The sequence below is a fragment of the Phyllobates terribilis genome, unplaced genomic scaffold (genome assembly GCF_046119375.1).
Source record: "Phyllobates terribilis strain yellow unplaced genomic scaffold, ASM4611937v1 Scaffold_2__4_contigs__length_985480577, whole genome shotgun sequence".
In the NCBI taxonomy this organism is placed as follows: Eukaryota; Metazoa; Chordata; class Amphibia; order Anura; family Dendrobatidae; genus Phyllobates; species Phyllobates terribilis.
Window position 1 is genome coordinate 86,133,549 of NW_027362762.1, and position 19,837 is coordinate 86,153,385.

Here is a 19,837-nt window from a genome sequence, read left to right on the forward strand (position 1 = left end):
GATGAGCTTCAAGAGGTAGTCACCGGAAATGGTTTTCACTTCACAGGTGTGCCCTGTCAGGTTTAATAAGTGGGATTTCTTGCCTTATAAATGGAGTTGGGACCATCAGTTGTGTTGTGTAGAAGTCAGGTGGATACACAGCTGATAGTCCTACTGAATAGACTGTTAGAATTTGTATTATGGCAAGAAAAAAGCAGCTAAGTAAAGAAAAATGAGTGGCCATCATTACTTTAAGAAATGAAGGTCAGTCAGTCCGAAAAATTGGGAAAACTTTGAATGTGTCCCCAAGAGCAGTTGCAAAAACCATCAAGCGCTACAAAGAAACTGGCTCACATGAGGACCGCCCCAGGGAAGGAAGACCAAGAGTCACCTCTGCTTCTGAGGATAAGTTTATCCGAGTCACCAGCCTCAGAAATCGCAGGTTAACAGAAGCTCAGATTAGAGACCAGGTCAATGCCACACAGAGTTCTAGCAGCAGACACATCTCTACAACAACTGTTAAGAGGAGACTTTGTGCAGCAGGCCTTCATGGTAAAATAGCTGCTAGGAAACCACTGCTAAGGACAGGCAACAAGCAGAAGGGACTTGTTTGGGCTAAAGAACACAAGGAATGGACATTAGACCAGTGGAAATCTGTGCTTTGGTCTGATGAGTCCAAATTTGAGATCTTTGGCTCAAACCACCGTGTCTTTGTGCTACGCAGAAAAGGTGAACGGATGGACTCTTCATGCCTGGTTCCCATCGTGAAGCATGGAGGAGGAGGTGTGATGGTGTGGGGGTGCTTTGCTGGTGACACTGTTGGGGATTTATTCAAAATTGAAGGCATACTGAACCAGCATGGCTACCACAGCATCTTGCAGCGGCATGCTATTCCATCCGGTTTGCGTTTAGTTGGACCATCATTTATTTTTCAACAGGAGAATGACCCCAAACACACCTCCAGGCTGTGTAAGGGCTATTTGACTAAGAGGGAAAGTGATGGGGTGCTACGCCAGATGACCTGGCCTCCACAGTCACCAGACCTGAACCCAATCGAGATGGTTTGGGGTGAGCTGGTCCGCAGAGTGAAGGCAAAAGGGCCAACAAGTGCTAAGCATCTCTGGGAACTCCTTCAAGATTGTTGGAAGACCATTTCCGGTGACTACCTCTTGAAGCTCATCAAGAGTGTGCAAAGTAGTCATCAAAGCAAAATGTGGCTACTTTGAAGAACCTAGAATATAAGACATATTTTCAGTTGTTTCACACTTTTTTGTTAAGTATATAATTCCACATGTGTTAATTCATAGTTTTGATGCCTTCCGTGTGAATGTACAATTTTCAAAGTCATGAAAACACAGAAAAATCTTTAAATGAGAAGGTGTGTCCAAACTTTTGGTCTGTACTGTATACATAGGCAAACACTGAATATAAGAAATATAAGCTGCATCACTGCCATATAGACAAGACTTATAAAATTGAATTACTTAGCGCACATGTATTTATCAGTTTTTTTCACAGATACAACACGTACCCTTTATAATCTATGGTGCTGTTCACATGTCTGTTTTTTTCTGTTATCGAAGATCAAAGGGGCCAATAATATAAGTCTATGGATCCGTGAAAAACACGTACAGCACCTGGACGGCATCAGTGTACGGTCTGTGAACTGTCCCTGCTGAACATTGATAGTATAGGAAAAGCTTTGTCATTTATTTATCCATCCGTGAAAAACACTGATGGTAAAAACAGACACACGGATGAAACATTGATGACACACTGATGACACATGGATGATACATTGATAACACACGGACGATACATTGATGACACACGGACGATACATTGATGACACACGGAAGATACATTGTTAACACACGGACGATACATTGATGACACACGGACGATACATTGATGACACACGGATGATACATTGATAACACACGGACGATACATTGATGACACACGGACGATACATTGATGACACACGGACGATACATTGATAACACACGGACGATACATTGATGACACACAGATGATACATTGATAACACACGGACGATACATTGATGATACACGGACGATACATTGATGACACACGGATGATACATTGATAACACACGGATGATACATTGATGACACACGGACGATACATTGATGACACACGGATGACACACTAATAACACACTGATAACACACTGATGGCACACGGACGATACATTGATGACACACTGATGGCACACGGATGATACATTGATGACACACTGATGACACACAGATGATACATTGATAACACACGGATCATACATTGATGACACACGGACGATACATTGATGACACACGGATGACACACTAATAACACACTGATAACACACTGATGGCACACGGACGATACATTGATGACACACTGATGGCACACGGACGATACATTGATGACACACTGATGACACGCGGATGATACATTGATAACACACGGACGATACATTGATGACACATGGACGATACATTGATGACACACGGACGATACATTGATGACACACGGACGATACATTGATGACACACTGATGATACATGGACGATATATTGATGACACACGGATGATACGTTGATGACACACTGATGACACATGGATGATACATTGATGACACACTCATGACACACTGATGACACACTGATGACACATGGATGATACATTGATGACACACTGATGACACACAAATGACACACTGATGATACATGGACGATATATTGATGACACACGGATGATACGTTGATGACACACTGGTGACACATGGATGATACATTGATGACACACGGATGATACGTTGATGACACACTGATGACACATGGATGATACATTGATGACACACTGATGACACACTGATGACACACGGATGATACATTGATGACACACTGATGATACATTGATGACACGGATGATACGTTGATGACACACTGATGACACACAGAAGACACACTGATGACACACTGATTAGACATGGATGATACATTGATGACACACGGATGATGCGTTGATGACACACTGATGACACATGGATGATACATTGATGACACACGGAAGACACACTGATGACACACTGATGACACATGGATTATACATTGATGACACACTGATGGTAAAAACAAACACGCTGATGAAACACTGATCCAAAGCACTGATGACACAGGTACCATTTGCTTCACGTACATTTTTAAAGACAGACATGTGAATGAGGCCTTAGACTAAAGAGAGGAGCTCCGCCAGCTATGAAGGTACTCTAAACCTCTGATTGTGTACTACAAAGAAATAGAACTTGGGCCTCATTCACACGTCCAATTTCTCCACACATGAGAAAAACTGACCAATATTTTGGATCAGATTTTGATCAGAGCGGCATCAGTTTTTCTCATAGATAGAGAAAAAAAAAGTTTCTCCATCGTCTCTATTCTGTCTCTCAAAGATGTTATCCAAGTGTGGTCCGATTTTTCCACAGACCCATAGACTTGCATTGCCGATTTTGATCTGAACCTCGGATGAAGATCAGACGTGTCTCCGCTATTTTCCCTGACGTGTGAACGGCCCGATAGACTATCACAGGTACGAGTGCTATCCGTGAAAACCACAGACGTGTGAATGAGGCCTTGCTAGCACCTCCTTACAGGATGAAGCAAAGCGAGCAGGTGCAAGCTGCTGTGATTGTCTGCCGCCTGCACCTGTTCACACTTCCCTCATTCTAACAAGATCAAAACATGGTTTGAATATAATCTGCATTTGGCAAAGTTGTTATGGTACAGAATGAAAGTTTCTAATATACTTTGTGTTTCAGTCGGTTTTCAAGATCTCCATTTGCTGTCATTTAATATGGATATTCCTGTTTACATCTAGAGGTTAAAGTCCCGTATTAAACCAACATTTCTCACAGAGTTTTTGCTACAGTTGTATCAGACCTGTAAGCTAAGACCCGACTGAGCACTGGGGCTCATACATTTTACCTGTACTGACATAACAAAATCTCTGGTCGGAAAATTGGCTAAAAATGTTGTAGGTTGTCCATATGCAATAATAAGACCTCCTGTAGAAAGTCTTTATTTTCTCTGCATTGCCCCCATAGGTGAAATGAGGTATTACAGTGACCCCATTGAAATTAATAGACTGTCTATATAATGGGGGAACATGCAGGGACCTCCAGAGCGAGAGACCTTCTTTGAATCCTTTGGCTGAGAAATGAGGATCCCATTTAGAGTGGATCCCTCTGCAGATGTCTTGAATGTTTCCCAAAGTTTCTCGTACCAGGTACCCCCTACTCGATGGAATTACATCAACGTTCCCCCAAAGCCATGATCATAGACTGTGCTGCACATTATACTGTAAGTACATCACTCAGAGTGGTTGAATACCCCAGGGGGTCAACAACCTGTGCCACTACCAGTTGACACGGCTAGGTCAGGTTTGACAGACAGTCATTCTGGATCCGGCTGTAGAAGGTCGGTGCGCTTGGCCTTGCAGACACCTTCTTGATCCTTTCATCATCCCTCCCTCTCTAGGACCCAGCGGTGATCTCCACCTTCTGCTGCTAATTGACACACCCTTGCTGGATCTTTAAATACACTCAGTTTCTCCAGAGAGTTGCTGGTGATAGAGTTAATTCCTCTGTTCAGGTCTGGAGTTCTAGCAGTCGGCTAGATTCTCCTTGGAGTTCCTTTGTGGATTGTAGTCGTCATCTCTGTGGTGTCTTCTCAAAGCTAAGTGTATCCCCTTGTCTGTTTCCCTTGTTTGTCTTTAGTTGCAGTGGGGCTGACTAGTGCTCAACCCTTCCCCTCCCTACCTAGGCTCTAGCTCTAAGGTCAGCCATGGCTAAGGTATCCTACTCGGCAATAGGTACGGAACCTATTTAGGGATGATAGGGGAGTCAGGGTGTTGTTAGATCTGCTTAGGGGTCTTCACTCCCCCTTTCCCTAGTTGCTGTCACTGCCATCATCTGTACTCCAAATGAGTATGTTCTGACAGCAATGCAGCTTTGCTGGGCAAAATTATAAAAATGAAATAATGTCACTTAAATGTATTTTTTTACAGGTAATAAGACAAATCTCCTAATAAAGTGATTTGTAAAATTTCATAACTTGCTATGCTGGATAAGAAAAGAAAAAAATATGAAAACTCAAGTTACTCTACCTGTGTGTTATCAGGTCTTATAGAACCTTTTTTGCAGACCACCAGTGGACCCACCAGTCCAGAATTTGTGTCCTTCACCGGGTCAGATGCCGAGTAGTACAGGTAGGTCAAGCACTGGGGATCAGTGGAGGTAGGCCCATCCTTCTCTAGGACGTTCCAGGTGTATGTGAATGTCTCTCCCGGTGCAACGTGAGCTCCGGCTTTTACTTTTCCGCCTACCACAAAAGCACAATCATGATGATTAAGTAAGATGACATATAGATTTCAAATAAAATTAGAGGTAGAGTTGCTCCATCATAGATTTTCTCATTTTATTAAAATTAGGTCTAAAGGGTTTCTCCAGAACTCGTAAATTGATATTGTAGGTTGTGACTATCCGGCTGGTCTATTGGAACCTAAACTGAACACCGGAAGTGCTCCAGCAAGTGCTCCATCCTAGTGATGGGTGAGAATTGTTTTGCCGGATAGGCCTAGCATCCACCTTGATAATCTGTGGCCATCGGCTCTTCTTTAATTATCCGGTGCGAATGTCACATGCACGTCACTCATGACACAATGATGACAAAGCACCTAAAGAGGAGCTGGGGATGAGGTCAGGCAAAGGCTGTTCTCAAGGCTACTATCCAGTCTGGTACATGCACAGTCCAGCTCTCGGAATATACTCAAGATGTAAGATATGTAAGGGTGTTACAGGGACTGTCATATGCCTCTCCCCCTGAAAACAACATTTACAAGAAGTGTATTCAAATATGTGATTTTATTGTATTTTCTTAGCAGTGTAAGATGAAAAGTGCATAGAACCTTATAGGCATTAAGTTATGCGGCTCTTCTAATGTATGGTGATTAATGTACAATGTTATTAGTGTATAAGATATATGGAAAGTATAGGATACAGCTTAATGCTTAAGTCAGAGATAGCTAGTGACTTTAGATACATGAGGACATAAGGTATAGTATAGAGGTGATCGATTAGAGTAAAAAAGGGAAATATGCAGTGGTGGGAATGTTAGTTATAGCAAGTAGAACACAGGCTTAGATATGGTTAATATCTTTGGGACCAGCCCAGCATGGGAGGGGTGGGTCATATTAAAAAAGGGGCACTCCCTGGTTAGATTAGATTGAGAGCACGATAACGTTTGAGTAAGAGTTCAAGGCCAGAGGGCTGGAGGTCATGAGAAGTATGCACTGTTCTGGCAGTATGAGAACGTCAGCAACTATCTTCCGCTGACATTCCTGTAACGTCCAATGGCCTACGGCACAAACTAGGCACTGGGAAATGTGCCTTATTCCCTTCTATACAGAGGAAGCCAGACAGGGAAACGCGTGAGGGAGACGGGACGGGTCTTGTTAATACTGCGGAGCCGGACAGAGTATCCCGGGGGCTGAAGGAGCCTGGAAACGAAGGGATAGCTCAGGCTGAACAAACAGAGAACATGGAAACGTACTGTGCTGTATCATCAATTGAACTCAGACTGTTAAGTAAATTTGAACTGGTTGTTAAGAAACAAGTGTCCCCTGATTTGTGTGCAGCTGTTCCTGGACCAAAGGACGTGGATGCAGCAGAGGCCTCCGGCCTGAAAGTGAGTACACCACACTGCACAAAGCACAACATTGATGGACAGGGACACTGTTTATTTGTGGGGTGCCATGGCGTGGGAACACAGCCCCTCGACCATGACTATCATCCCGCGCACATTACACATGTGCTGCAGGCAGGAATGATGATGCTTGCATGAGATCTCGGGTGTGGGAGCTGGTCAGGAGTGACCTGTTAGTCAGTGACAGGAGGCTGGCGGTGGGTGGGAAAAGAGGGGAGAGGACGGAGAGCTGTAAATGCAAGGCCAAGCCCCCTACACTTGCAGCTCATTAGCATAAAAATTGGACAAGGAATTTCTCTGTAACAGAAACATGGATTGCTTAAATGGAGACATGGGTTTATTCAGTATTACAGGGACTTGACATAGATTATATTAGTGGTGGTCTCCCAATAGATGTATACAACTTTAAATGGAGGAAACATACCATCTACGTATGGTGCACCCTCTGATTCTTTCCCAAAGGACAGTCCGTGAGGCATCATACTGTAGTTCCTGTCAGCTTTATTAGAAAACACCACCACAAGGGTATCTCCCGCTTCAGCTTTGATGACCGGACCTAAAAAAAAATCAAACATTAAAATTCCTCAAATTGCTTACCCAAATCTCTAAACTATAAAAGTTCAAAAATTTGGAATACTTAAAGGGGTTATCACTCCCTTTCAGAATACATCGTAAGGGCAATGTCCCCGGGAAAGTCACGAAGAGTCAGGGGAAATGTAGTATTAAGTGGTGGCCATCAAAATAAATGGCGGTCCTTGTGATACAATGGCTATTGAGTCTTCTGGGCATCAATCAAACCTCGTGGGTGTGACTAAAAGCTGAGTGGTCTGTGATAAAGCACCACCCACTTGACTGGAAGCAAGAAATTTACATATAGCATATACAGTACTGCTTTAGGTAGGTGTGTAAAAAATACTGCAGAGTATGAATGCTCTCAAAAATAGATGAGTTAGTTTCTTTTTTATCAATTAATGAAATGCAAAGTGAATGAAGAAAAATCTAAATCAAATCAATTGAATCGGTCAGCAGGATCTCACACCTCAACTATTTATATGTGCATATAGCTCTTCCAAAGACAAGTCCTGCAAAACCTTTACATAACCAGTCCTTTCCTCTTTTCTGAGAAATCAGTATTTTAGTTTTTATGCAAATGAGGCTGAAGAGCTATGGTAGATCTGAAGTCTCTGTCACTCCAGCTCTATTCCCCACCCAGTGCCATCTCATCCTGCTTCACTGATGACTATTTTGCCTGAAGTCACACAAAGAGGCTGTCAGTCAAGCAGGAGGGGGCGGCACTGGGCAGGGAATTGAGCTGGAGTGACATAAGCTTCAGATCTACCATAGCTCTTCAGCCTCATTTGCTTATTAATTCAAACGCTGATTTCTCAGTAACGGAGGAACAGTCTGGCCATGTAAAGGTATTGCTGGACTTGTCTCTGAAAGAGCTACATGCACATTTCGTTTCGTTTGGAAATCCTGCTGGCATATTCCCTTTAAGTGGAAAAAAATTAACAAAAAAGTTTGTCTCCCTGGTTTTACCACTAGAGGGAGTTAAATGACTTACTGTAAACTGTTTTATTATTGTGTTTTGGCTGTGTAAAAGCAGTATGCAATCAGCTCCCCCTAGTGGTGCCTGCCAGAATGTTTTAGCCCTGCATGAAACAAATGGAGCTTCGGCCAATATAAATATAGAATGAAATGAGACTACATGGAAGTTAAGACCTATTTCAGTTGTTTAAAAAATGACAGTCCAGGGGTAATATTAGTGTAAAGAATCTAGAAATAAAAATAATTCTCCTGTTCACACCCAAAATTCCAAGATGTTCCTCAGCTTTAGATTGAGTCTTCTTGACACTAAATGATTCATCTGTGTATTCCGTGTAATGCACCTTCCAATAAGAACCTCCAATCCGGTCACTGCTCTTTATAAAAAAAGTTGCAGGATGGCTGTAAAACAAAAGAAATGTGCATTTATAAATGTAAGTAGCATGCACAAAAAATGCTGGATCTCAAATAACTCTTTCTTTCTATCAGCAGGTGGCGCTTCAGTAAATTGAGCCTTTTATTTATAAACAGAAGTGCTTTAGACTCATGGAATTATGAACGGCACACCATGTGGTCATGTGAGGTATTACAGGTGAAGTGCATTATTACAAAGAGAAATATTAATAATTTTATTATTATAATATCATGTTATTACAATACATTAACAATTTAAAATGATACATTAGCAGAATATTCAGCCTTACCTGTCTGGATCAGTTAAAGTTTTATGTGTGAATCTGTCATAATTGTTTGGTGCATAATTCCACATGACTTTCTCAGCAGCAATAAAGTATTTTCTCACATCACCAGATGTCAAAGCTGCAGGAGAGTGTCCACAGGTTCCCACATTGTACAGCCCCATCATTCCAGCTGTAAAAAAATATGTTAAGAAATGAATTAACACAACATTTTAGATGTACTAAAAAAGAGAAAATTTAATTTTAACCCCTTAACGACCCGTGATGAATATCTCCACGTGCCGGCTAGCGGATACATAACGGATATCTGCCTGTAACAATATCGATCACTGCCGTTTACCTCTTAAATGCCGTTGTTAATTGCTGACAATGGCATTTGAGTGCCACGATCCAACCCGGACGTCAGTTTGTGCGTCCATTGGCTTCCCGGCAACACAATCGCAGGGAGCCAATGGGTTGTTATGACAGTCGAGGGACGGCTGAACGTCCCTGTGTCTGTCGTGATCTCCTCTATGACGTCCAGCCTGTGTCTGGGCATCATAGGAGATTGTGATTTTTTACTATATACAGCAATGCTGTGTGTAGAAGTGATCAGATGATTGCAGGTTCAAGTCCCCTAAAGGGACTAACAAATCGAAAAAAAAAAAAATTTAGTAAAGTAATAAATAAATAAAAAATAGATAAAAATTTAAATCACCCTTTTTTCTCTAGTTAACAATAAAAAAAATAAACCTATTTGGTATCAAAGTCCAATCTACGAAAATATAAAATTTGTTAACCCGATCTGTAAAATTCATAAAGAGAATAAAATCAAAACGCCAGAATTGCGGGTTTTGCTTTTTGGTTGCAATAACTCCACAAAAAAAAATCAAAGTGTCGTATCTACCCCAAAATAGTATCAATAAAAACATCAAGGTCACCATGGAAAAAATGAACCCTCACTCATCTCCATCAACCAAAAAATACAAATGTTATGGGTTTTGGAAAATGGCGATTAAAGCTAATTTTTTTTAGTACAAATTTGTGAATTTTGCAATACTTAAATAAAAAAAAATATGCATGTTTGCATGGATCAGATGGGATTAACCCTAGAATGGCAAAAATTGGTTTGGTACTAAAGGGGCTAAAGTGAGATCTGCACTTGGGAGAGGCTCTGTTTTTCTGATACAGAACTCCAAATTCCCGACATAGACTTTGGGCCCAGTACCTTATTATTATTATTATTGTTATTTATTATTATTATAGCGCCATTTATTCCATGGCGTTTTACATGTGAAAAGGGATATATATATAGCAAAAACAATTGCAATAATCTTAGACAACAGAAGTCGCTGACTGGTACAGGAGGAGAGAGGACCCTGCCCGCGATGGCTCATAATATTGTGTTTGTTCTTTTTTTATACTAGTTTTTTGGTCATTTTAGCTTTTTTTCAGTTCTTTATTTTAATTTGTTCCTTTTTTAAAGTCTGTTCTCTTGTTTGTTTTTGCTTTTTAAATTCACCATTGTGGGTTTGGAGTTTCCAAATATATTCAGGCTGATTCATAAATTGAGACTTTTTAAAAATGTGATTGATAACATTATGTAATACAGTCTCTCTCTCTCTCTGCGGTGATTTTATGTATGACTGTAATTTTTGTGGAAATTTTGCGACTTCTTGTACTAAAAAGGTGCAAAAAAAAGGTAAAAGACAAAAATGAAGAGCATTTTCGATTTATGTACCACATGCGGCATTTTGAAGACTTTGGTGTAAAAAAAAAAAGTGAACGAAAAACGAAAGATAAAAAAAAAAGAAAAGGGACTAAAAAAAAAAAAATCACAAATCAAGAATTGGCCCTATTAAGTTAATGCTTACTGCATACTGTTCAAATAGTGACCTCTATAATAAGTGGGTATGCAGTAGTCTTCTAGATTTCTACTAGTCTAGATCAGATAGAATTTTATCATTTAACATTTTCTGTGATGAAGATTTGGAACATTATTAGTTTATTGGATGATCATGTTATTAAATTTCAAATTTCAAATGAATATTAACCCGTTAATGTTGCAGCGACCAAAAAAAAACGGAATTCTGGAGGTTTGATTTGCTTTCTCGTTCCGACGTTTACCAATCGGATTAATTCATTTTATATAATGATAGATCGGGCGATTCTGAACTCGGTGATATCAAATATATGTATTTTTTATTTTTTTGAATTGTTTTCATTTGAATTGGGCAAAAAGAGGGGGTGATTCAAACTTTTATACATTTTTAAAAACTTTTATTTTTTTTACTTTTTGTTGGCTTCAATAGTCTCCGTGGGAGACTAGAAGCTGCGATCATCCGACAGAGGCGCCGATGAGCGCAGCCAGTGACGCGCATCCGGCGCGGCCATGTTAAATGAGTTTGACAGCGGAATTTAACATGTTAACAGCCGCGGGTGGATCGCGATTCCACACGCGTCTTTTAGGGGCACATGACAGCTGAGGAAATCAACTGTCATATGCTGTAAAAGATGCGGGCTCAGCGCCGAAGCCCGCATCAAACAGGGCAAGACGACCTATGAAGCACTTATACGCCATAGGTCGTAAAGGGGTTAAATAGACTTTAACACTTATTTAACCATTAACCACGTGTGAACGTGGCCTGATGCTTTAGTAGTAGTACACTTAGGCCACGTTCTCACGTTCAGTATTTGGTGAGTTTTTTAACTCAATATTTGTAAGACAAAACCAGGAGGGGGTGATAAATACAGAAGTGGTGACGAGTTTCTTTTCCTCTGATTGTTCCTCACCTGGTTTTGGCTTATACTGAGGTAAAAAACTGACTAGATACTGAACGTGTGAACATGGCCTAAAGCATTACCGCCTTGTTGGTAATCAACTGATATATGAAGTCTTACCAAGGCATTTATCCACCGCAGACCTGGAGGCCATTGTTACTGAATGATAGAAAGAAGAGCTCCTTCTCTATGATAACCAACCTACTTAGATGCTGCAATCACTATTGACCGCAGCATCTCAGGGGGTTAACAGCTCCACCAGAGTTATCTCTGACCCCAGCAGGAGCTCGGTTGTCGGTCTGTGCCAGTCATCGGCAGTGATTGCACAGACCATCATCTGTATCCATATATTCATGAGATACTGTGCAGACTGCTGATATTCTCCGCTGAGATTACTGCAGATTATCAGGCTGCCGGTTCTTATCACTTCATCATTTACCGATGCAGGAAAATGGACTCAGATATATTATTCTCTTCAGATGTTACAGTCCTGTGTATTTTATTGTAAGCACATTATATGTCACACTGCGGAACGTCCGCTCCTTAAATTCCAGGAATAATACGTAATTGCTCAATCTCCATTTCATAATGAATCTGGATAATGTCTTAAAGGGTTGGTCAATAACTTAATATTAGACAGTAAGCCGATTACAGGGTGCCCCCATGCTTGAACCCCCCTTGATCATCTTTAATCTGTGCAGCAAGTGTCCATCTCCTCTGCAGCGCCACCACCAGGAGAAATAACGCTTTGCACGGTGTATTCTACTACAACATTCAACATTCAATAGGGCCGTTCAACAAGACAACAGGGATTTTTTTTTTTGAGCATTTTCTGTTGTTGCGGATTTTGATGCAGTTTTTTGTGCATGGGGGGCTTGTATCCGCTTTTTATCATTCACTCGTCATATTTGAAGCTGTTTTTAAGGCAGAAAAGCATTGAAAAAATGCACTAGAGGCATGCTTATCCATTGATATCAATGGCAAGAATATTCAAAGTATATTTAAGTTATGCTCACAAGTTTGGCATTGCTGTAATCATACTGATCTGGAGAATCATATTTCCAGGTCATTTTTTTATCCACACAATGAATGTCATAAAAGCAAGACCCATAAAACCATAAATGCATTTTTCTTTTTAATTTCTTCAGTATATTGTGTGTCAAAATGAATGGAGTAATTTAAAACTACAGCTTGTAAAAAATCGATTTCTCATGCGGCTATGTCTAAGGGAAAATAAGAAAAGTTAAAATAATAATAATCTTTTTATCTATATAGCACCAACATATTCCGAGGCGCTTTACAATTCAGACAATATACAGATGTAGCACCCCGAGGACTCGGCTGCTGCAGGAGTGTTGCACCTCGAACCAGAGGTGTGATATTCCACTCCCGGGTAAGGATGGAGTGTGGAGCGGGGCTCAGTTAGCTGCATACACTACACTCACCCCATTTCCGGGGGACAGATCTATGGTACTCCCACCAGATAGATGTGCATGTACGACAGCGTCTGTCCCTGGCTGGAGTGGGGAGGGGGGAGGAATATCCCAGTGGTGTAGGAGCAGAGAGGGGAGGGACTCTGGGCATAGGTAGGAGCCCATTGGGTGCTAGTCACCTGGGCTCGGGTGTCAGAAGGAAGTAGAAAAAGGTGGGCACCATCTAGGAGGAAGGGGAGTTCAGTCTGGAGGAGAAGCAGAGAGAGTTCAGCCAGAGAGGGCTGACAGGGAGCTGTGGCTCAGTCCGGGCCTAGCTCCGGAACAGGAACACAGGGAAAGGCCCAGAGACGCAAGTAAAGAGGGAACCCTAAGATCCCACGAGATAACGGGTGAAGGGTTGGCCGAGCAGGGTACCGGATCCCAAACTGGTGGAGGCCAATTATCCTTAGCCAGGAACCGGAGGTCGTGGTCAAGTCTTGGCGCGACCCCTCGCCATATCCACCAGGAAGGCACGCCATATAGGGTCAGGGAAATCGGGAGAGGTTTCGCCGCCAGAAGGCCTGAGGAAGCCGGACAGAGGTGGGTCCCTGGTGGGGACGGCCAGTAGAGAGGAAGAGAAGGGAGCTCTGAACCACGCTCTGGAATTGCCTGGGAGTTGGCCGAGTCCCGCACCTGGTGGGCGCAGCACGGCTCGGGTGGTCACTCTCGGCCGAAGTGACCGGAGCAACAACTGTGAGTAAAGCTTTGGAAACTGCACCACACGTCTCTGAGGTTCCTTGTCGCTCCAGCACCATTAGTGCGGGAACTACCACAACACCACTATCATCATTACCCGCTTCACCTGCTGCCCTGAGGCTATACCTCTCCCGTTGGGGGTTGTTCCAACTACGCTGCACAACCATACCACCGGCCTCAGCGGTCTGCCCTGCAGCGGCGGTTTCATAACCGCATTCAACGGGTGGCGTAGTCAAACACTATAACCTCTTATACTAAATTCTGCCACTTGGTTTGACACCCTGGGCACGGACCGGATCGTCGCCACGAGGACTACTACCCCTATCAGATCCGGCTCCGGGTATTCCCCGAGCATGGCCCAGGGGGCGCGTCAACTTTGGCGTAGTCGGCAGGATCTCATGCCCGCAACCACCGGGTACTGCGTGCCTGAAGAAAAGTTCACATGTACCTCAAAAAGAAGTCTCCCGCCAATTCCAGAGGATTCCCGCCATCGGACGCCATCTCGGGTCGTTTCCCGCCGTTTGCCCGCCATCTGCAGCTTTTGCCCGCCATCCGCGGAGTTTCCCGCCATCAGGGGACGACTCCCGCCATCTTGGACGTTTTCCCGCCTTGGCAGAGCGGACGCCATTGTGGGGGTGCCAGAGGGTGGCAAGAGGCCACCTCCCATCGTGGGCATGGTCCCAGAGTGGCGCCAAAGGAGGAGACCGCCCCCACCAGCCGAGACTGCAACAATGGAGATGTCCATCAGAGTGGGGGGGCTGCCCCTGAAACTGACTGTCGCTAAGTTGCCCCGGGGCCACTCCCAATGGGGGCGGATGGGGAACAAAACTGAGGGGCTGGGCGCGGCCTGGATCAATCTGGACAGACCGCACCCGGAGATGGAGGAAGCATCGAGCAGTGCCGACCCCGTGGTCCGGAGCCTGCTGCAGGCCGCCACCCCAGACAGCCTGGTGGAGATCCTGGCACAGCTCCCCAGAGAACGGGAGCGGGCACAGGCTGCGCTGGAGGACTTGGCCCGGAAGATGGCCCGAGCGCAGCAGGAAGCGCTGGCCGAATGGAGAAGGGAGATGGCCCGGCAGGCTGGAACCCGCCAGCAGGGGGCGCTACCCGCAACGTGGAGCATGTCTGCCCCTGAGGATGGTGCAGGAGGGACGAAGGCCGGAGACGACGCCGCGGAGGGAGCCGCAGGGATGGAAGCAGGTAATAGGGACGTCATTACCCCGAGCCGAGTAGCCATAAGCCTGCCCCAGCTCCCCGTCGCAGAGCCCGAAGTCCTACTCACCGCGCCTGTTGCCGCACCGCCACTGCCCCCAACTAGGCCTCAAGCGGCAGGAGCCGCGGTCACGCCCCCTTTCACGCCCCGCCCCTCGACCCTGAGCGCGGCAAAACAGGAAGTGCCACCGGCCTGGTCGCAAGGCCTGGTGAACCCGGGCGCCGCTGCCCCCACAGCGCCCTCCACCTCCACAGTGCCACCCCTGGGCGCAGATCTCTTCGCGCAACATACCAGCCCGGACGGGCTGCCCTTGGTGTGGCCACCGGAGTACATCAACCCCCGACTCCGGAGGGAACGGCCCCTGTGTGAGCCTCTGATCCCGGCCCCGGCGCCCGCCAAAATTGCTCCGCTCCCGTTAGAGGACGCCCAATTTGAATGAGATCCGACCGGTGAGAACCTCATGGGGTTCACCCAGGAGACCCGGGCGGACGCAGCCCGGCGTGAGGAGTGCTGTCGTCAACAGCTGGAGGTCTTTGGAAGAGAACGGCGAGAGAGGCGGATCCGCAAGGAACAGCTGCAGGCCCGAAGCACGGAACAGAAGCGTAGGGCCCGACAAAACCCCCATACGGCCCACGGTCCCCGCGCCAACGGGACCGTAATAAAGTTCCAACTAGAGCATGGCTGGGGCTTTATCCGGGACCACCGAGCTCCCGGCGACGTCTTTGTTACCCGCAGGGATGTCGAGAGCCACCTACCTGAAGGACACCGTGGACGTGATCTCTACCCGGGTGACGTGGTCACCTTCACCTGGCATGAGTGTGCCAAGGGGCCGTACGCCCTTCACGTACACCGGCTAACTGAGGAGGAGTTGCAGTACGAGGAAAGCCAAGAGGACCCGGACGGGTCTGAAGACTACCCTCAGGAGGGAGCACAGAGAGGACATAGCTACTGAAGGGAAGTAGCGTGAACGAAGGACTGTATATAGTTACCCGTTAGGGTACCCGACCTGCTGCCAATTGAACTGTGGTCCCCGTTGGGACTGTTTTGAAACTGTTGACTGGTTTGCCCTAATCCCTAACCTGGTTGGGGACTGAGAACAGCCACCCTTTGTTTTATTAGGCCGAGGACTGTGAGCGGCCATATCCCTTGTACATAGTTGCGCTTCCTTAAGCGCCCCTTACTGGTTTTATAAGAACTGTTTTTCTACCTCGGAATTAGTGACTGTTGCACTTTACCTGGTCACAAGTTGCGCCGTGGCCAGAGATCAAGAATGTGTTTGTGAAGAACGTTTTATATGAGAATGTTTTACTTGAAAAAGTTTTATATTGAAAGTTTAAATGCTGCTAGAATAATAATGTAAAAGTTACCTGTGATGTTCTATAATGTGTTATATGCTAAAAGAGTTCCGGTAGTTTTGACCAGTAACGTTAAAGAGAAAAGGACCTCCCATCAAGGGATGATTGAAAAGTTGATATATCTTATATGTAAGTGTACACTTTAAAATTTTTGTATGTTTACTATTGTCTTTGCTCTTTTCCAGCCCGAGGACGTGCTGTGATTTACCAGGGGGGAATGTAGCACCCCGAGGACTCGGCTGCTGCAGGAGTGTTGCACCTCGAACCAGAGGTGTGATATTCCACTCCCGGGTAAGGATGGAGTGTGGAGCGGGGCTCAGTTAGCTGCATACACTACACTCACCCCATTTCCGGGGGACAGATCTACGGTACTCCCACCAGATAGATGTGCAGGTACGACAGCGTCTGTCCCTGGCTGGAGTGGGGAGGGGGGAGGAATATCCCAGTGGTGTAGGAGCAGAGAGGGGAGGGACTCTGGGCATAGGTAGGAGCCCATTGGGTGCTAGTCACCTGGGCTCGGGTGTCAGAAGGAAGTAGAAAAAGGTGGGCACCATCTAGGAGGAAGGGGAGTTCAGTCTGGAGGAGAAGCAGAGAGAGTTCAGCCAGAGAGGGCTGACAGGGAGCTGTGGCTCAGTCCGGGCCCAGCTCTGGAACAGGAACACAGGGAAAGGCCCAGAGACGCAAGTAAAGAGGGAACCCTAAGATCCCACGAGATAACGGGTGAAGGGTTGGCCGAGCAGGGTACCGGATCCCAAACTGGTGGAGGCCAATTATCCTTAGCCAGGAACCGGAGGTCGTGGTCAAGTCTTGGCGCGACCCCTCGCCATATCCACCAGGAAGGCACGCCATATAGGGTCAGGGAAATCGGGAGAGGTTTCGTCGCCAGAAGGCCTGAGGAAGCCGGACAGAGGTGGGTCCCTGGTGGGGACGGCCAGTAGAGAGGAAGAGAAGGGAGCTCTGAACCACGTTCTGGAATTGCCTGGGAGTTGGCCGAGTCCCGCACCTGGTGGGCGCAGCACGGCTCGGGTGGTCACTCTCGGCCGAAGTGACCGGAGCAACAACTGTGAGTAAAGCTTTTGAAACTGCACCACACGTCTCTGAGGTTCCTTGTCGCACCAGCACCATTAGTGCGGGAACTACCACAACACCACTATCATCATTACCCGCTTCACCTGATGCCCTGAGGCTATACCTCTCCCGTTGGGGGTTGTTCCAACTACGCTGCACAACCATACCACCGGCCTCAGCGGTCTGCCCTGCAGCGGCGGTTTCATAACCGCATTCAACGGGTGGCGTAGTCGAACACTATAACCTCTTATACTAAATTGTGCCACTTGGTTTGACACCCTGGGCACGGACCGGATCGTCGCCACGAGGACTACTACCCCTATCAGATCCGGCTCCGAGTATTCCCCGAGCATGGCCCAGGGGGCGCGTCACAGACATTATCGCCTTGGAAGAAAGCAAGGAAAGAAACGGAAAAGCAAAACAGTAAACTTGCCAGGTTATTAAAGAGTTAAAAATAGCACCTTTTCATTAGTACCATTTTAGGTGCGTACAGTGTTTTGGTTGCTTTTTATTTGCTTCTTTTTGGGAGTTGGGGTTGAGGGTGGTAGGTGCGGTGCCTGAAAAATGTAAATTCTGGCGTTGTGATTTTTTTTAGAACGTTTACCATTTTGGCCAATTCATTTTCTATTTTCATATATTGGACTTTTGCAGATATGGCGATACTAGGTCTGTTATTTGTTGCCTGCTCCACACATGAGCAACTGATATCCGCCACATATTTACAGTGGATGTCGTGAAAGGAGGGTAAACAGAGCTATCACTTGTTTCACAATACAAGCTGCATACGTATATATATATATATATATATATATATATATATATATATTGATTTGAGTATATCCTAAACCTACTATTAATAGATATATGCTATATGCTTGTCCTATATCTGTTTGGTTTAATTAGTACTATTAGTAGTGTTACTATATTACAGACAATTTAGTACCGTCAATGGCGGCAGGCCACGCCACTGCTATGGGGCTCATGAGCCGGGGGGGGGGGGCCCTGGTGGCTGCACCGGGTCCCCCCTCCGCTCGTCAGCACCTGCACTGTCTGCCCGCACTGCCCGCCCACACAGAATGATGGGGTGAAAGCATCTATGAAGGACCATGGGCGGTGCATTATATTGTATGGAGGACCATAAGGAGTGCATTATATTGTATGGAGGACCATGGGGAGTGCATTATATTGTATGGAGGACCATAAGGTGTGCATTATATTGTATGGAGGACCATGGGGATTGCATTGTATTGTATTGAGGACCATGGGGAGTGCATTATACTGTATGGAGGACCATGGGGAGTGCAGTATATTGTATGGCGGACCATGGGGAGTGCATTATATTGTATGGAGGACCATGGGGAGTGCATTATATTCTATGGAGGACCATAAGGAGTGCATTATGCTGTATGGAGGACCATGGGGATTGCATTATATTGCATGGAGACCATGGGGAGTGCATTATATTGTATTGAGGACCTCGGGGAGTGCATTATACTGTATGGAGGACCATGGGGAGTGCATTATATTGTATGGAGGACTATAGGGGGTGCATTATATTGTATTGAGGACCATGGGGAGAGCATTATATTGTATGGAGGACCATGGGGAATGCATTACATTGTATGGAGGACTATAGGGGGTGCATTATATTGTACTGAGGATCATGGGGAGAAAATTATATTGTATGGAGGACCATGGGGAATGCATTATATTGCACGGAGAACCATGAGGAGTACATTATATTGTATGGAGGACCATTGTGAGTGCATTATGTTGTATGGAGGACCATGGGGAGTGCATTATATTGTATGGAGGACCATGGGGAGTGCATTATATTGTATGGAGGACCATGGGGAGTGCATTATATTGTATGGAGGACTATGGGGAGTGCATTATATTGTATGGAGGACCATGGGGAATGCCTTATATTGTATGGAGGACCATGGGGAGTACATTATAGTCTATGGAGGACCATGGGGGGGGCGCATTATATTACATGGAGGACCATAATGAGTACATTATAATATATGGAGGACCATGGCGAGTGCATTATGTTGTATGGAGGACCATAGGGAGTACATTATAGTCTATGGAGAACCATAGCGAGTGCATTATATGCTATGGAGGACCATGGCGAGTGCATTATATAATATGGAGGACCGCAGGAAGAGAATTTTATTATATGGAGGACCATGGGGAGCGCATTATATTGTATGGGGGATCATTGGGGGTGCATTATATTATATGGAGGACCATGGGGGTGCATTATATTGTATGGAGGACC

At 45.3% G+C, this 19,837-nt stretch overlaps 1 protein-coding gene across 1 annotated transcript in view; it reads right to left on the bottom strand.

Moving 5' to 3' along the window:
* Positions 1-19,837, bottom strand: part of HEPHL1 (hephaestin like 1) — a 129,346-nt gene that overhangs the window by 37,262 nt on the left and 72,247 nt on the right. The window contains exons 6-9 of the mRNA XM_073662181.1: positions 8,996-9,161; positions 8,554-8,693; positions 7,171-7,302; positions 5,149-5,363 (exon numbers count right to left, since the gene is read on the bottom strand). Of these exons, the coding sequence (XP_073518282.1) occupies positions 5,149-5,363; positions 7,171-7,302; positions 8,554-8,693; positions 8,996-9,161 (653 nt within the window). The remainder of the gene's footprint in view (positions 1-5,148; positions 5,364-7,170; positions 7,303-8,553; positions 8,694-8,995; positions 9,162-19,837) is intronic.